This window comes from Eublepharis macularius, chromosome 3 (genome assembly GCF_028583425.1).
Source record: "Eublepharis macularius isolate TG4126 chromosome 3, MPM_Emac_v1.0, whole genome shotgun sequence".
Classification (NCBI taxonomy): domain Eukaryota; kingdom Metazoa; phylum Chordata; class Lepidosauria; order Squamata; family Eublepharidae; genus Eublepharis; species Eublepharis macularius.
This window is the reverse complement of record NC_072792.1, coordinates 93,311,315-93,327,183: the sequence shown is the minus strand read 5'-3', so window position 1 is coordinate 93,327,183 and position 15,869 is coordinate 93,311,315. Positions and strand designations below refer to the sequence as shown.

At 45.3% G+C, this 15,869-nt stretch overlaps 1 protein-coding gene across 5 annotated transcripts in view; it reads right to left on the bottom strand.

Annotated features, from left to right (window-relative positions):
• Positions 1-15,869, bottom strand: part of BRWD1 (bromodomain and WD repeat domain containing 1) — a 106,670-nt gene that overhangs the window by 44,934 nt on the left and 45,867 nt on the right. For 3 of the 5 annotated variants that reach the window (XM_054973143.1, XM_054973145.1, XM_054973147.1), the window contains exons 21-23: positions 13,513-13,653; positions 11,890-11,975; positions 11,211-11,406 (exon numbers count right to left, since the gene is read on the bottom strand). In XM_054973143.1, the coding sequence (XP_054829118.1) occupies positions 11,211-11,406; positions 11,890-11,975; positions 13,513-13,653 (423 nt within the window). The remainder of the gene's footprint in view (positions 1-11,210; positions 11,407-11,889; positions 11,976-13,512; positions 13,654-15,869) is intronic. The other 2 variants (XM_054973144.1, XM_054973146.1) reach the window with 1 other exon arrangement.

Sequence of the window (15,869 nt, the reverse complement as noted above, 5' to 3'; positions counted from 1 at the left end):
AGGTGTCTGAGGCAGGGGCTGGCACTGGGCAGGTGGCAGGAGACAGGGGCCTGCTACTGAGGCTCCCCCTCCTCCAGCAGATGAGACCCAGCTGCTGGAGGAGGGGCAGCATGTGGTGTCTCCTGGGATGGACGTGGGGCATGTGACTTTTCTGTCCCTCATGCTCACCCCAGGGAGCCGTCAGATGTTGGAGGAACTGCAGGAGGAACACCCTGCTAGGCTTTCCTCCCGTTTTCTCTGAGGCCAGCAGCAGGCCTCTCATGGCTGTGCAGGAAGAGACGGTGCGGGAGGAAGAGGAAGAGACTGTGATGGAAGAGCCCACATCTCAGCCCCTTCATCCTCAGCCAACTCCAACTGCCCAGCTGAGAGTGGGACACGGTGTCTGGCCTGAGCACCTCACAGGAGATGTCTGCTGAGGGGCCCGTAAGCGCCTCCCCTGTGTGGCATGGGGCCCCCATTACCTCCGATATCTGGATCACTTCCAGAGAACGGAGGACCCACGGTTTGCCCAGTGCCAGCATTGTAGGCAGCGTATCAGTCGTGGTAGGGATGTGAACAATCTCTCCACGTCTGGAACAAGGAACTACCTGAAGAGGCAACACCAGGCGGTGCTTCTTCAGGGGGAGAGTTCAAGTGGCACCACACGGCTGCCAGCTAGCCAGCAGGAGGAAGGCTCCTCTGGTGCTCCCCCCACGGGTTCCTGTAGGGCAGGGTCGCCAAGCCTCTCTGCCAGAGATGCTTGGTGCGCTGGGCCCTAGTGTGCCCAAAGAGGGGATCCAGAAGGCGATCTGGCTCGTGACGTGCCGCCTCGTCAATATGATTGCAGTCAATGGGCAGCCTTTCTCCGTAGTGGATGACTTTGGCTTCAGTGGGCTGCTCCATGATGCCTTTCTCTGGTACACTATCCCTGCTTGCACGACGTTGAGCAGGGCCATGGTGACCTCGTTTTACAGGACTGCCAGGAACCACGTGAAGGCACAGTTGTCCCACGCTGCTGGGAGAACTATGCACTTCACATCAAACATCTGGACCTGCCCAAGTGTGCAGCATGCGTACCTCTCACTTACTGCATACTGGTGGGAACCCGAAGACCCTCAGGGTGGGGGTGAGGTGTCCAGAGTTAGGCAGGGAAGGATGAAAGATCACCGGGCCAGCTACTGCAAGGTCTTGCTCTACGCCAAGGTTCTTGATGTGTCGCACAGTGGAGAACATCACTGCCACCTTGAGGAGGGAGTTGGATAGCAGGACAGGCAAGGGCCCCATCACCATGGGATGCATGGTAACGGATGGTGGCAGCAACATGAGGGCAGCGGCACATCAGGTGAGCCATGAGCGAATTTACTGTGCGGCTCACAAACTTCACCTAGTGGTGAAAGACGCGCTTGGGATGGGCTCCTCCCCAGAACCCCAGGACCCCATGGCTCATGATTTCCAGTATCTCCTGCAGAAATGTCGGAGGCTCATGAGTCACTTCTTGCGCAGCAAGACATCCACTCATGAACTGCGCCAGAAGCAGGCCAGGACAGGTAGGCCAGAGCACGTCCTGATCTCTGACGTAGTCACTCGCTGGAACTCCACCTGTGCCATGCTGGAGCACTTGGTGGAGCAGCAGGCCACACTCCAGGCATGGCTCTCAGAGAGTGACGCTGCAAGTCAGGTGGGTGAGTTCAGCTGGGAGGATTGGCTCACCACCCAGACAGTAGAGGTCCTGAAGCCCTTCAAGGACTTCACTGTAGCGGTCTCATCAGACACGGCGACCCTGGGTCTGGTCATTCCTCTGGTGCACACGCTCAGGAGTTCCCTGGACCCCTTTCTGGACCCAGATGCACCACGTGCTGACACTGTTCCAGTGGTGCGCATGCTTGTGAGAAAGCTGCAGCAGGGCATAGCTGCCAGGCTAACGCCTCTCACGCAGGAGTCGTACATGTTGGCGACCATGTGTAACCCGCGCATTAAGGGCACTTTTGCTGAGCGGGATGGGAACCTCACCCAAGCCAGAGATGCCCTCTGTTCATGGGTGAAGTGTAGGCAGGCCAAGGGGGCCGCCTGTCATCAGAGGGGACGGGCGGGGGACCCAGCTGTGCGGGTCCATCTCACACCCCTTCTGAGCAGGCTCCCCCCGCAGCCACCGCAGGAATGTCCATGGAGATGCTCCGGTGTGCCCTCGGCCCCTCTGGGATCGTGAGTTGCGTGAGAGAGGATTCAGCGGAAGCAGTGGTCAGGGACTACCTTGCGGAGCCCTGCGAGTTGTTGTCCACCGATCCACTGAGCTACTGTGCCAAGAAGGAGGCAGTCTGGCCGGACCTCTCCCTCGAGGTGCAGCGGTTCCTCTCATGCCCTCCAATGAGTGTTGAGAGCGAGCGCGTCTTTTCCTATGCAGGCAACATTGTCATTCCACATCATTCGCGCCTTCTCCCATGGAGAGTTGAGCAGTTGGTCTTCCTGACGGTCAACTCTCTGCTCTTCGATTTCTCAGGAGTGGACTTCCAGAGTGAATGAGGTGAACCCTCCTTGTGGCCTCTACAAATGTAGGACCTGGGGAATTGCACTCTTCCCTACTTTAAAGTTGTAGAATTAGATTAAAACGGCCAGCAGAAGATGGGTGGCACTCAGTGGCAAAGGAAATGCACCCTGTTATTTGGCTTCCCCCCCCAACCAGGAATTAAAAAAATGACCCAAAACTGTCACAGACCCGTGGGCACAAATTCTGATAAATAATAACATGCCCCAGAAACATTGATTGCCACTGGAGAGAGAGATAGGTTAGATAGGGACCAGATAGGTTAGGGAGACTAGCAATCCTGTTGTTTAATGTTTTTTAATGTTGTTGCATGCTGTTAAAATATTCATGTTGAAGGGGTGGGGGAAGAGTGCGGCAGGTTGGGATGATATGGGTGGGGGCCAGCTGATGATGAAGGCTATATCATTGGCTCACAGGTGTTTTCCAGTTCAGCCTGAAGCTGGCGGGGGGTGGGGGGAGAAACTCTGCAACTGTGCTCCACAAATGCCATTGTGTTGTGATTGTGGCTAGATACTGTTCTGCTGGTGTTTCCCCACTGGCTGAACTGAAAGCCCAGCTGCAGGAAATGACAATGGCTCTGCTGGACTAAGTTGCAAGAGTGTCCCCCCTTTCATTTTGGTTTGGGAGGAATGGATGCTTGCCTTCGTGCTGTGCTAAGAAATAAAGTGTTTTTGAAAGAAACTGTGTGTGTTTTTGTGAATCTGTCATGACTGGGCCCCATTCATGCCACTGAGTTGCTATACCATAGCTGTGCGTTGATTGCCAAATGACTTTGCTGTGCCTTGATGTTATATTGCAGTTATTTTACCCTAACTTCCTTTCAAAGGCTTGGGACACGTTACCTTATCACTTCTGAGACTGTCTCAGTCAACACTGTGGCCTTGGCCACATGTGTATGCCAGACTTGTTTAGATTTGCTGTCTTCATGTATTTTCCCCTCTACGGGCAATTCTTATCAACCAAGAACTTCAGTGGGCTTGATGTGGGGATACAGAGGTTCGCCTACCATAGTATAAGGACCTTAACTGACAGATTCTCTGATGTGAAGTAAGCAATGATACTATTGTGTGGGGGACTGGTGTGGTGTCTTGTGTTGTGCCTTCATGCTGTGTAACTTAAAGCCAGGAAAAAAATAAAATGTTTTTGCTAGTAATTGTTTTTGCTAGTAATTGTGTTTGTGTGATTCTCTGATTTGAAGTAAGCGGAGGTCTTGGGGCCACAGTCCAGCTCAGCTTGGGGTGTGTGGTGTAGCCGTACTATTGTGTGGGAGACTGTTGTGATGTGTCACACTAGTGTGTCTTTAAAGCTGTAACTGAAAGTTAAAAAATAATTTTAAAAAAACTTTATTCAATGTGTGTTTGTGTGTTATTCTCTGGTGTGAAGGTTATTTCCCATCATAGGGAACAATGGGGAGTGGCTGGCCAGCCTGCTCTGGGGGTGGCAGGGAACTTGAGGGAGCATGTCTTTGGGTATGTTGGACTGTTGGGGGGGTAGATTTAAAGCGGGATTAGGCCTGTGGCCATAGATGCCACATTCCATGTGTTCTTGGTGTGGTTTTCCCACAACAAGAACCAATGGAGAGTGACTGGCCAGTTACTGCAGGGGTGGTTAGGTTTTGGGGTTTGTGTGTGGTTCTTCTGATGGGTTGCTTGGGGTGTGTGGTGTAGCCGGACTGTGGCTATGGCCATTGGCAGCCCCAATCCATGTGTTCCTGCTGTGTGGAAGTCTTCCCCACAGTAGAAAGAAATTGAATGGTGTGGTGGTGGAAGAACCACCTTTGCGGGCCATGGCATGCCCCCCCAAGTGCAATCTCCCTGAAACTTGGGGGAGGGCGTGGTAGGAGGGGTAGGATAGGGTCTCCTGAAAACTGGGTGCATTTTGCCTGCAAAATGCTACCTCAAGCCACCTAGAGAAAAGGCCTTTGTTTTCCCCCCATAGGGAATAGAGGAGACTGAGGGAGGATCGGGGGCACCTTCTTTGGGAGGCCATAACATGGCCCCCAAAGTGCAATCTCCCTGAAACTTGGGGGAGGGTGGGAGGAGAGGTCAGAGAGTGTCCCCTGAAAATTGGGTGCATTTTGCTTGGCCACCTAGAAAGCCACCTAGAAAGTTCACTTGTTTTTCCCCATAGGGAATTATGGAGAGTGGAGGAGGATGGGGGTACCTTCTTTGGGGGGCCATAACATGCCCCCCCCAAAGTTCAACTTTTCTGAAACTTGGGGGGTCGTTAGAGGAGAGTTAGGAGAAGGTCCACACCAGGTTTGGTTTGCTTACTAAAGAAAATGCCCCCCCCAGGCTCCTGGAAAGCTGGGAGCATTTTCCCCATAGAGAATATTGGCCGAATCTTTACGAAGCAAACCCGAATCTTTCCAAATTGGGTATTCCAAAGCGGCTTGCCGCTTCAGAGTTCCCCTTATTCCAGATTTTTCCCCCAATTCAGGAATTCCGAATCAGGAAACCTGAATCACCTTAGCCCTGCACACCCTGATTAGAAATAAAGTAACAGAAGCCCCTTTAGTGGAACACTTCCTGCAAAATCATCATCCTCTTAAGAGACTTTAAGGCAGGAGTGGCCAAACTTGCTTGATGTAAGAGCCATGTAGAATAAACGTCAGATGTTTGAGAGCCGCAAGATGATGCACTGAAGTGACCTCAGATGAAGAGGCGGGTTTGGGGGAGTGTTCTGAAAGTGATATCACAGGAAGGGGTGGTGTTTTTCTGTAGTATGCTGGAAGTGACATCATCAGAAGCGATGGAGCTTGGGAAATAGCTCTTTGTCTGTGGCAGCAAGTTCTCTGCGGGTAGTGTGGATTCTCTCACGTAAGAGGGCCTGTTCTAGACGGTCATAAATGTGGTTGCCTGTGTGGTTTTGAACAAATGCGCTGATCAAGAATTCCTCACTACATCCCGACACACACAGAAAACTATGCAAGACAGAAGCACAGCCACCTAGACTATATGGACTCCCTAAAATTCATAAGGATTCATAAGGATTCAGTCCCACTCCGACCCATCGTGAGTGCCTTTGGCTCACCGACATATGAATTAGCTAGACATCTGGCCAATCTTCTGCAGGACCACATCGGGAAAACCACATCTTACATCAAAGATTCAGCACATTTCATCAACAAAATCAGTTCTCTGAAACTCAATCCACAGGACATACTTGTCAGTTTTGATTGTTGTATCCCTGTTTACTAAGGTTCCAGTAAAAGACACTATTGCACTTATTAATCAGATTTTTCCAGAGGATGTAACAGCCTTATTCCACCATTGTCTGACAACCAGTTACTTCCAATGGGATAACAAATTCTATGAACAGATGGATGGGGTAGCCATGGGAAGCCCTCTCAGCCCAGTTATAGCAAACTTCTACATGGAACATTTTGAAAAAACAGCTCTAGAATCAGCACCCCACAAACCCAGTGTCTGGTTCCGGTTTGTGGGTGATACATTTATCATTTGGAGCCATGGTGAGGAAGAATTGATGGAGTTTTAAAACCACCTCAACAACATCCACCTGAACATATAATTCACAATGGAGAAAGAAATCGAGGGTAAACTCCCATTTCTGGATACCTTGGTCATGTGCAAAGCAAACTGTCAGTTAGGTCACAAGGTCTACAGGAAACCAACTCACACTGATCGGTACTTACACAAAAACTCCAATCACCACCCTCGACAGAAAAGAGGCATAATGAAAACATTAGTAGACTGTGCAAGACGGATATGGGAGCCGCACTTTCTCAATGAGGAAATTAATTATCTAAACCATGAACTTCAAGCAAATGGCTACTCCAGAAATGAAATCAGAAGAGCAATTAAACCCAGGATAAATCAAACTACTAAGGAAAAACAGTCTCCTACAGGAAAAGTGTTTTTGCCATATATCAAAGGAATCACAGATCAGATGGGAAAGCTTATGAAAAAGCACAACCTACAAACTGTATTCCGACCCACCAGAAAAATACAACAGATGCTAGTAGCACCTCCTTGGGCTTCACTGGAGGCCAAGATGGTAGGCTATTCAAATAATCAGAAATAGATTTTTTGGTAATTGTGTCCCCATATAGGCTTTTATAGTAGTTCTCCCAAGTGCCAGGTAAGATGGAGTTATTTATTATAGTTGGAGGACTGCCTGGAAGATCTGAAACCAGTCTCCAAAATAAGGCTGAGTTCTTCTCCTTTACTGCCTTTCTGAGTTCTTCCCAGGCTGACTGGATCGCTTCCTGTTTCTTCCTCCTAATAAGGGACTTGTACTGGGCTTTTTGCCATTTCAGAGCCAGCAGGGATACTGCCTCTGAATTGGCCCTATATCTGGCGTAGTTCATATTGAGGGATTTCTTTGCATTTATGCACTCTTTATCAATCCAAGATCTATGGTTGTCTGGTCCAGGTCCTGGGGGCCCAGCTCTGGAAGATTACAAAACCCTTTGGAGCTCCTCCAGGATCAGTTTGTATTCTCCAAGGCAGGAATCTATATTATCTGCTGCCACTAGTCTGTAAGAAATGGCTTTTGTTGCCTCTGATTGCAGGGTTTTGGCCAGAGTTTTTTCCAATAAGGGTTTCCATCTGGGCCGACAATATTTGACACTTTCTATAATGCCAACATAGGGGTCAGTGGGTCTAGCCACACAGAAATCAGCCTTTTGCACGTCTATTTTCAGCACAAGGGGGAGATGATCGCTGTCACAGAATGGAGCCAACTCAAAAGACTCTATGTATTGGACCATATCTTCAGACACCATAATATAGTCGATAGTGCTCATCCTAACACCTGACCAGTATGTGAACTCAGCGGAGTAGTCATTTGGGAGGGCCCCATTCAGCACAAAGAGATTTGTTCTGCTTATTATTTGACTTAACAGTTGACCTGCAAAATTAACCTTTAAGTCCTCTGAGAGCCTTTTTAAAAGTAGAGCTGTACCATTAACTTTAGGTGGGCCGTAACTGCTCTCATTATGTGAGCTATGATGCTCAGAACCGATCCGAGCATTGAAATCACCTCCCACAATAACGTGAGCTGCAGGATAAATCGATATTAAATGCTGTAAATAAGATTCAAACCCAAGCAGAATTGCCTGGGTTTGTTCTTTTGTTCTAGCAGGGGGCGAGTAGACATTAACAATTAGCAAGTACATATCCTGAAACTGAAGTAGCAGAGCCATCGCAAACTGCTCATAATGTGGGAGCTCCACTATCGTTGTTTTCAATGAGGTGGAGATTAAAATGCAGAGCCCACCTTTGGCTCTCCCATGTGGGAGAGCCTCAGCTGGTAAAACAAATGGTTTATAGCCATTCAGTGAGAGCTCCTCCGTACACCAAGTTTCCTGCCCAAAGAATATATTAGATTTGCGAATAAAATCAATTGCACTGCCCCCCCTCATTCTACACCACCACCCCCTTAGATTCCATGAGAATAATAAGAGGCCTTGCCTATTGGTAGGCAAACCTTGTACCTTGTAAAGGGGCTTTTTTATCTACCTGGCTACTAATGGGTGTGCCCTGTACATTGCAGGGGACTGGGTAATTTAGTCATGCTACTGGCAATAATGTGTCCAAAACCCCCTCCTTATCCAGAAAGATGCACCCATTGTTTCTGGTCGTCACCATTGGTGGAGAAGCCTTGGGAATCTCAGGCTTGTTGTTCGCTACTGAGGTCTGGTGCTCTCCTAGGTTGGCCTCCTGTTGACTCACAGTTGGTTCTATCTCGAGAGGGATCTCCTTGCCAACTGGTATTTCAGATGTTAAGAATTGTCCGGTAGAACAGTTGTTACAGAGGTCCTTTTGCCCAATGTGGTTGCCGGAACAACTTGTGACGGCAAGGGAGCTTTTGTTTTCAACAATTTCATTCTCAGGTCCTCCAACCTATTTGTGATCTTCAGTTGGGCCTCTTGAGAGAGGCTTTTGAAGGAGCTTATGAGGTCTGTTTCTATTGAGTTGTCAAGTTGAGAGGACTCAAGTTGGGAGACCTCTGCTTCAGGCAGAAGCTGTTCTAATACCTCATCCACTATGGGTTGTTCAGAAGCCTCGTCAAAACCTCTTGAGACCTGTTGGACCTCCATTGGCCTTTCTTCTGAGGTATTTTCTGACTATGTATTGTTGGCTGCTCAGATTTTGGAAAGAGGGGAGTAATTTCTGTGTTGATAAACGCTCTTGTTGGAAAAATCCCCTAAAGCCGCAAGCTAGATTTCTGGGCTAAAATCAGTGATGGAAAAATGGAGCTTGAAAGCATGACTCTTTGAGACTGGTAAGGAGAGTCTAGTACTTCCACCACGTTGAGATCCAGGGGTTGTCTTGAGCCTTTAAGCACATCCCTCAAGTGCCTGCTGAGCTGCCATTTAGATTTCCAGGAAGGTAAAAAGCCTTTATAGGGGCATATTAACAAACAAACCTTGTGTGGCTGTAAGATTAAGCAATGAGAACTCCGACACTTGGCACCGTTCACATTCAGTAACTTCTGCTGTGAGAAAGAGCAATCTGGAGCTGTGGGAGGAGAGCTCATACACCGTGGCTGGTAATCATTTGAGGCTGGAAACAGTGCTGTTTTTGGCTTGGAGCACTTTTCTTTAACAGTCAAACTTGAGATCACCTGAGCCAGCTTATTGAGAGACTTTTCTATCTCTCTCAAGGTCTTAAAGATACGAGTGACCGTTAGAGCAGTAAGTTCCGGGTAGTTGCTTGCAGTCGTAGTGTTCGGTTCTTCATTAATCAGCTCTGACAAAGGGAGAGCCAAGCCTCTTTTGTTTGCTTCTTCAGTGTATGCTACTGTTTGTGCTGGGTTGTTGGGAGCCACAGTAAGATTTTCCTCAGAATCAGAAATGTCAATCAGAGGGGCAAAACCAATTTGCAGTAGGGATGTTAAAGTTTATGGGCTCCTTAGAAGCAAAATAGTCCTCAATTCTTTTCTGCTTGCAAGCAGGGGGTGAGATTAAGTCTTCTGTGCCCCGCGTTCGCTTATTTGTTCCCATTGCTCAACCTTAGAGTGTTTGTAACAGGAGCTGTTAGCTACCCAATTAAGGGTTAACCTTTACAGTCCAGAGTTTACAACTTCTTATTTTGACTAACAACCACACCGATAAAGAAAGCGTTGAGAAAGCGTTGTGAAGGCAGGTGGCTGTTTTAGGTAACTGATGAGTTGCTTACTTGAAATTAAGCCAGTGGCAGCTTAATTGGCTCGGCGTTCCTAGCTCTTCACCCCGGGAAGGCTTCAAGATAAGAACTTTTCTAGCTCTCGGGTTGAGAGACCTTCTGCAGTATGCTGTGGTGAATCAGATAGCCAAGTAGGAGGCAGGATAAGAAGCAGGTTAGATAAGATAAAACAAAGCAAAATAAAATCAACTTGCGGAGCGAAGCAGCCGCCATGGCTTCTATCTCGACGCCATCTTGGTCTTTGATCCAACAGATGCTACGATCAGCAAAAGACAGTAGAGACCCTCTCACCTCTGCAGGAGTATACCGCATACCCTGCAGCTGTGGACAAGTTTACATTGGGACCACACAGCGCAGCATCCAGACAAGAATAAAAGAACATGAAAGACACTGCAGACTTGGACAACCTGAAAAATCAGCAGTTGCAGAACATAGCCTAACTCAAACAGGACACAGTATCTTATTCCAGGACACCAAAACACTGGACAACACGTCCAACTACTTTGTCAGATTGCACAGGGAAGCCATTGAAATTCATAAGCATAAACAAAACTTCAACAGGAAAGAAGAGACTTTAAGAATGAATAGAGCATGGTTTCCAGTTCTGAAAAACACCAGGCTAACAAAAGACTCTACAACCCACAATAGCCCTGCAGAGAAGATTAGCATATCAAGCACCAATCCATATGCAAAAGAACCTCGTCAGGACACAGTGAAGCATTAGCACTCCACACCCTGGGAAACCCTTACAGGATGACACAACCCAACCCACCTTTCTGAGTAGATATAAATCACCTGCAAACATCTCCTCCACAGTTTGACACTGAGAGATCCGTCTTTTGGTGCTACACCTCTGAAGACGCCAGTCACAGCTGCTGGCGAAACGTCAGGAACTACAATGCCAAGACCATGGCAATACAGCCCAGAAAATCCACAACAACCATCGAAATAGATTTTTCATGTTATTTATGATATAACTATTTGTAACTATTTGACGCTGCGGCACCTTTAAATGATTGGAAAGTTAAGCAATAGGCGGATGGGAACTCCTATGGCATTATTCCGTCTGCACTATCAGCCCCAGTGATGAGCTAGAGTACTATCAGTGACCAGTAAGTGATTTGTAATGGTTTGTTTGATGTACTGTTAAGTTATATTAGTAAATACACAAAGCTGATTGTTTGAGGAAACGTTCAGCTCCAGTCTTTTTCATCGTGATTGGTGGTCACTCCCATGAGCTTTGAAAATAACATCTATTAACAAAGAATAGGAACTTTTCACCAGTTGGACATTTATACTGTTGACTGACTGCGTTATTTATGGATTGTACTATTTATTGACTCTGGATTATTTATTGATTGTGCTGGTTCATTGATGTATTTGGGATTTAAAGCGACTTACTATTTTTGTAAACATTATTTATAAGTATTGCACACTGTTAGCACTTTGCACTTTGATATATAAAGGTCTAATAAATATTGAAAAATCCTAAACCCAATTAACCAGACATATGAAAGTAAATGAAATATAATTAATACCTCCTCATGCCTATTGGATTTGTCTTTTTTCCTTCTTTTTTTCCTCCTCCTTGGTGGAGATAATAATTCCAGTGATGCTTCATCTTCAGAGCTACTACAGTATCTAATAGCTTTACGCCGAGAAGCTCGAACAGGAGGCTGTAGATTAATCCCTGCATCAGCTATCCAGTCAGAATATCTGCTTGAGGAGTCACTACTGAAGAACCATCCAAGAAAAAAAGAAACAGTAGAAGATCCAAGATATTTTACTGGTTCATAACTGCTGTCCTTTGAACTGATCCTTCAGAGTGCCTTTTAAAAAAATCTTGGACAGAGGCTTAATCAAGCTAAGTCACAGGAGCCGTAAGAGAGAGGTTCCTTTTTACTCAAATGTTCTGTAAGTGGGTCCACCTACAAAGCTTTCTATTACTCTGAAAGAGAAGCAGCATTTGGACTACCCTCCATTGGCAATGCCCTTCTGAGTTTTACTTGTGCTGAACAGATAACCCTTTCCCTCCTCTTTCCATTGAAACAACATCCCAACATGGAGAAGAAGCATTCTTCTTGGGAAAGCATGGGCAGATACAGTAACGCAATACACACTAAATAATAAGTTATTAATTTTCAAAAAAGTCACATGCAGAAATAAAAAAAACTGTATGATAAAGGCTCAGAAATAAAAGACAGAAGGTGATTTTACCTGGAACTATTACTGTTGGTTCTCTTATCACTCTTCCATTCTTCCTCATGAGAAGACAAACTCAAGCCTTCACTTTCTTCTACTTCCTAGATGAAAATAAATTAGCTATGATTCCTAAATGGTAGGAGAGATTGGACGCAGTGTACTCTTGTTTATCATTAACAGTAAAACCTTACAAAGTTTAAACCTAAAAAGGTATATACATTGCTCTGCCCTTCTCCATTTTATCCTCACAATTCTGTGAGGAGGTTTAAGATTTTGAAGATGTGACTGATCCAAGGTCACTTAGCAAGCTTCATAGTAAAGCAGGGATTTTTCCCTGGGTCTCCCAGATCCTAGAGCAGTGTTCAAATCATTACACCACACTGGCTCTCTATGGAATCTAAAGCAGCTGGACTCCAGGTAGCTGCTGCAATAGTAAATATGTAATTTTATACAGCAAAAAGATCAATACTGTTATGACATCAAACACTCAGAAAACAGAAGTTGCCCACTTCTATACATGAGAAATAAACATCTGCAGTGGTTTTTTCTTGAACTGGGCTCACGATGGAGGCATAGGACATTGTAATAAACTTGATGACAACCTATGTATAGTTTCTCATTCCCCTTTCCCATAGTATCTTGAACAAGAATGAACACAAAGTTTGTGGGTGACCAAGCTGGCAACTGTTCCCAGCTCAGAACTCGCCTTCATAACACCTAAACCTTCATAGTGCATGTGCAACAACTCAGCCAGTAAAAATCCTGCAAAGTCACCTCTTTCTTTCAAAAACTGTTGAATAATATTTATATTTCTACAATCTAGCTCAATAGCAATTGCTGGTTCTTCTGAATAAACATTCACAGGGATAGGTAATAATTCTGGTAGACTGAAAAAGTTAACAATGTACAGGCTCCCCCAAACCACCAGACTTACTGTCCAATCCTGTGTATGCTTATTCATTTCTCTTCTGAAACTGTTTCTTACTGGAAATGAATGTATCCTAAACTTTTATATCCTGCACCTGTAAAATAACATTAACTCGTTGACTGGGCCTTTCTGTAGCTTTCCTTGTGTATTTTTAGGTTTTCATGTCCAGCCCCTAGAGTGATTTGGAGATGGCTTGGGTATGGATATAAGGTATGTAATACAGCGACCTTGCTGAAGCTAAGCAGGAATGGATACAGATGGGAGACCTCCTGGGACGTATGTAACCACCTTCAGTTCCATGATGGCAAAAGGCAAGATATAAATGTAATGAATTTGTACTTACAGGCAGGCCACCCAGTGAATGACTCATGAGATCCAACATTTAACACAACCAGCTGTGCCCAAGCCATCATTTTGCAATGGGCTCTACAAACACAAACCATCATTTCATGACTGGTGAAACTTGGTGCTTTGATGAAAAAGTAGGCTAAGTTGACCCAGCTCTACCAAGAAGTGATATGCTGGATCTGTCAAAACCTTTTACACACAGTGCAAGCCTTCACTTTTCTCAAAAATAATAAAACAAGCTTAAGGGAACATCTCTCAATATCACAGCTGCACTAGTGACAGCTTGCATTTCAGAAAAATTGAAGTGTAAAGATTAGAGTTTCTGCTACCTCAAACTACTAAAATGAAACAGAACAGTTTACCTGTTCTATAAGTCCAGAACAGTCATCGGCTTCTTCACTAGAAGAATCAGACCGCTCAATATTATTTCGTGTTTGACATGCTGCATATTTACGTCTATAAAGTCTCCTCTTGGACTGTATCAGTGAATCTTCAGAGTCACTCTAAATTAGACATTAAAGAATGAGACGGGATGAGAAACATGCATTATTGAATTATCAGAATAAACTATGTCAGATGCAATAAGGAATAAATTCCATATTGAGTTTCAGCACTTTTTACACATCTTTTTAAAGTAGCTACTTAATGAGGCAAAATATGGTCATTAACCCAAACAACAGAAAAGAAAATGCAATAGTCAAACAGCTTGTCCTCAATCTCGGACCATACAAAAACATAGAAGGAGGCAACTGAACTATTACAGTAGACCTAAACAAGAACGTCAGCATGTACTGAGTACTTATTTTGTCAATGAATGAAGGAAATCCAGACAGGATTATTTCGACCACTTGCTGCATTGGCAGATCAATGTAAACAACTATTCTTTTACCTGGGTGAGTAGGAAGATGGACCTCCTAGTTACGAGACATGTGACAACAGTGACAGAAAACATTACTTAGAAATAGCTATTATAAGGAACAAACTGCCACCTGTGCAGTGCCCAACTTTGGCTGACCAGACTGAAGAAATTTCTGAAAGCTCCTGTAACTGTGGCACTGTCTCTGGTTACAGTAAGAGGAACAGGATATCAATCCCCGAAGTCAGTGGAATGGGAGCTGGTTCCAAAACAACTGGCTCTGCTCTCTCTTTTCAGCACAGCAAGGAGGATGAAAGGCTTCATATTGACAGTTATATTTTTATGCTGTTTGTGGCTTTAGTGAGTTCTAAGATAAATCACCAAAATATGTTTAGTCCTCCCATCAGAATCCAGGTAAAAGGAGAAGTTGTCCATTACGAGGGGAGGGAAACTGGCAGTGTCTGTCTTTTTAGTTTTTAGTCCTTTCAAGGTTATAGTAATTGTGGCTCTCCTGACCACTAGGCAGGGCAATTGGCTGGAGGAGGGAACAGTACTAGTTCCAGCAAGGTGTCAACTTTATCATCACCATAGCTGCTTCAGGTAACACATCCTGTTCCAGCTGGCTCTATGAGAAAAAACAGATTTATAGGCTGGTAGCAGTAGGGCACATTCTACCATGCCTCAAATTGTCCACAGCAACTGAGTGAAGTGTCTTGCTTCTCATTTCAAAGTGTATGAGGGAGGTTTTAGGCTTAGCCAGTACTGTGTCCTGCTTGTCTTTCTGGCTCACCCAATTTGGACAGCAAAGGAGTAAACCAGGCATATGATGCAATACAAGCCAAGCCTCTCCTGAGAGGCTAGGAACAAAAATGGGAAAGCCCACGGGAAGTAAACGTCACCTTAATTAACTGTAAACAATTTTTATAACAATTTTTTATATATATATAAAGTGCAAGTGCAATGAAATAATTTAGTGACTGAATATCAAATACAGATCATAAATTCATCAATATCTCATAAAAATGGACAATCAATGGAAACATATTCCCACCAACAAACAACAACAGCAGACAATTCTTAGTTGCAATGAATTTTAAAGAGACACCCAAGTATCATGGACTTATAGTCCAAACAACGATCCCGTCGTTATTTCTTCTCCCGTGTCTTTAAATGACTTAATTCTTCCACTGAGCGGCAAGCCGTGAGGGTGAGGTTGATGAAAAATCCTCCCAACGCCCAACGCCCGATCTGGGGCCGGCTCAACTCCACAGATTTCGTGTTGACTTCTTCAAGAGCAACCTCTCTAAAAATACATATATACATTCAAAAACCTGTCACACCCAACTCCCCACTATAGCCCTCAAGTTACATTCCTATGACAATATACTCACACGGCAAATATCAAAAACGATTCAAGGGTGAAACCTTCCAGTGCTGGCGGCTGTGAATTCTAACGCTCGCACAGCCTAATGGTGCATGACTCAATAAACAGGTCTAATTATCTCGCAACCAATTTCCTTAAAGGAGACTCCCCCAACGATCCATACCATCTTATAAAAAACAGCTCAGAACTAGTTCATTATTTAACCCCCTTGGTTTAATCGTATCCAATCGGTGTATCCAAAATGCCTCCCGACGGAGGAGGGGCGTTAGCATTGGGCCGTGTGCATTCCTGATGGTCTCAAGGATAACCACCGTGAAGTCGTTATCCAAATGGCCTTTTTCCCTGAAATGCGCTGTTAGAGGCGCTTCCTGCATGTTGTTACGGATCCGCGAGCTATGTTCAAGTATTCTTACCTTAATCGGCCTTAATGTGCAGTCCACATATAATAAATTGCACGGGCATAAACCACTCCCTTTGTT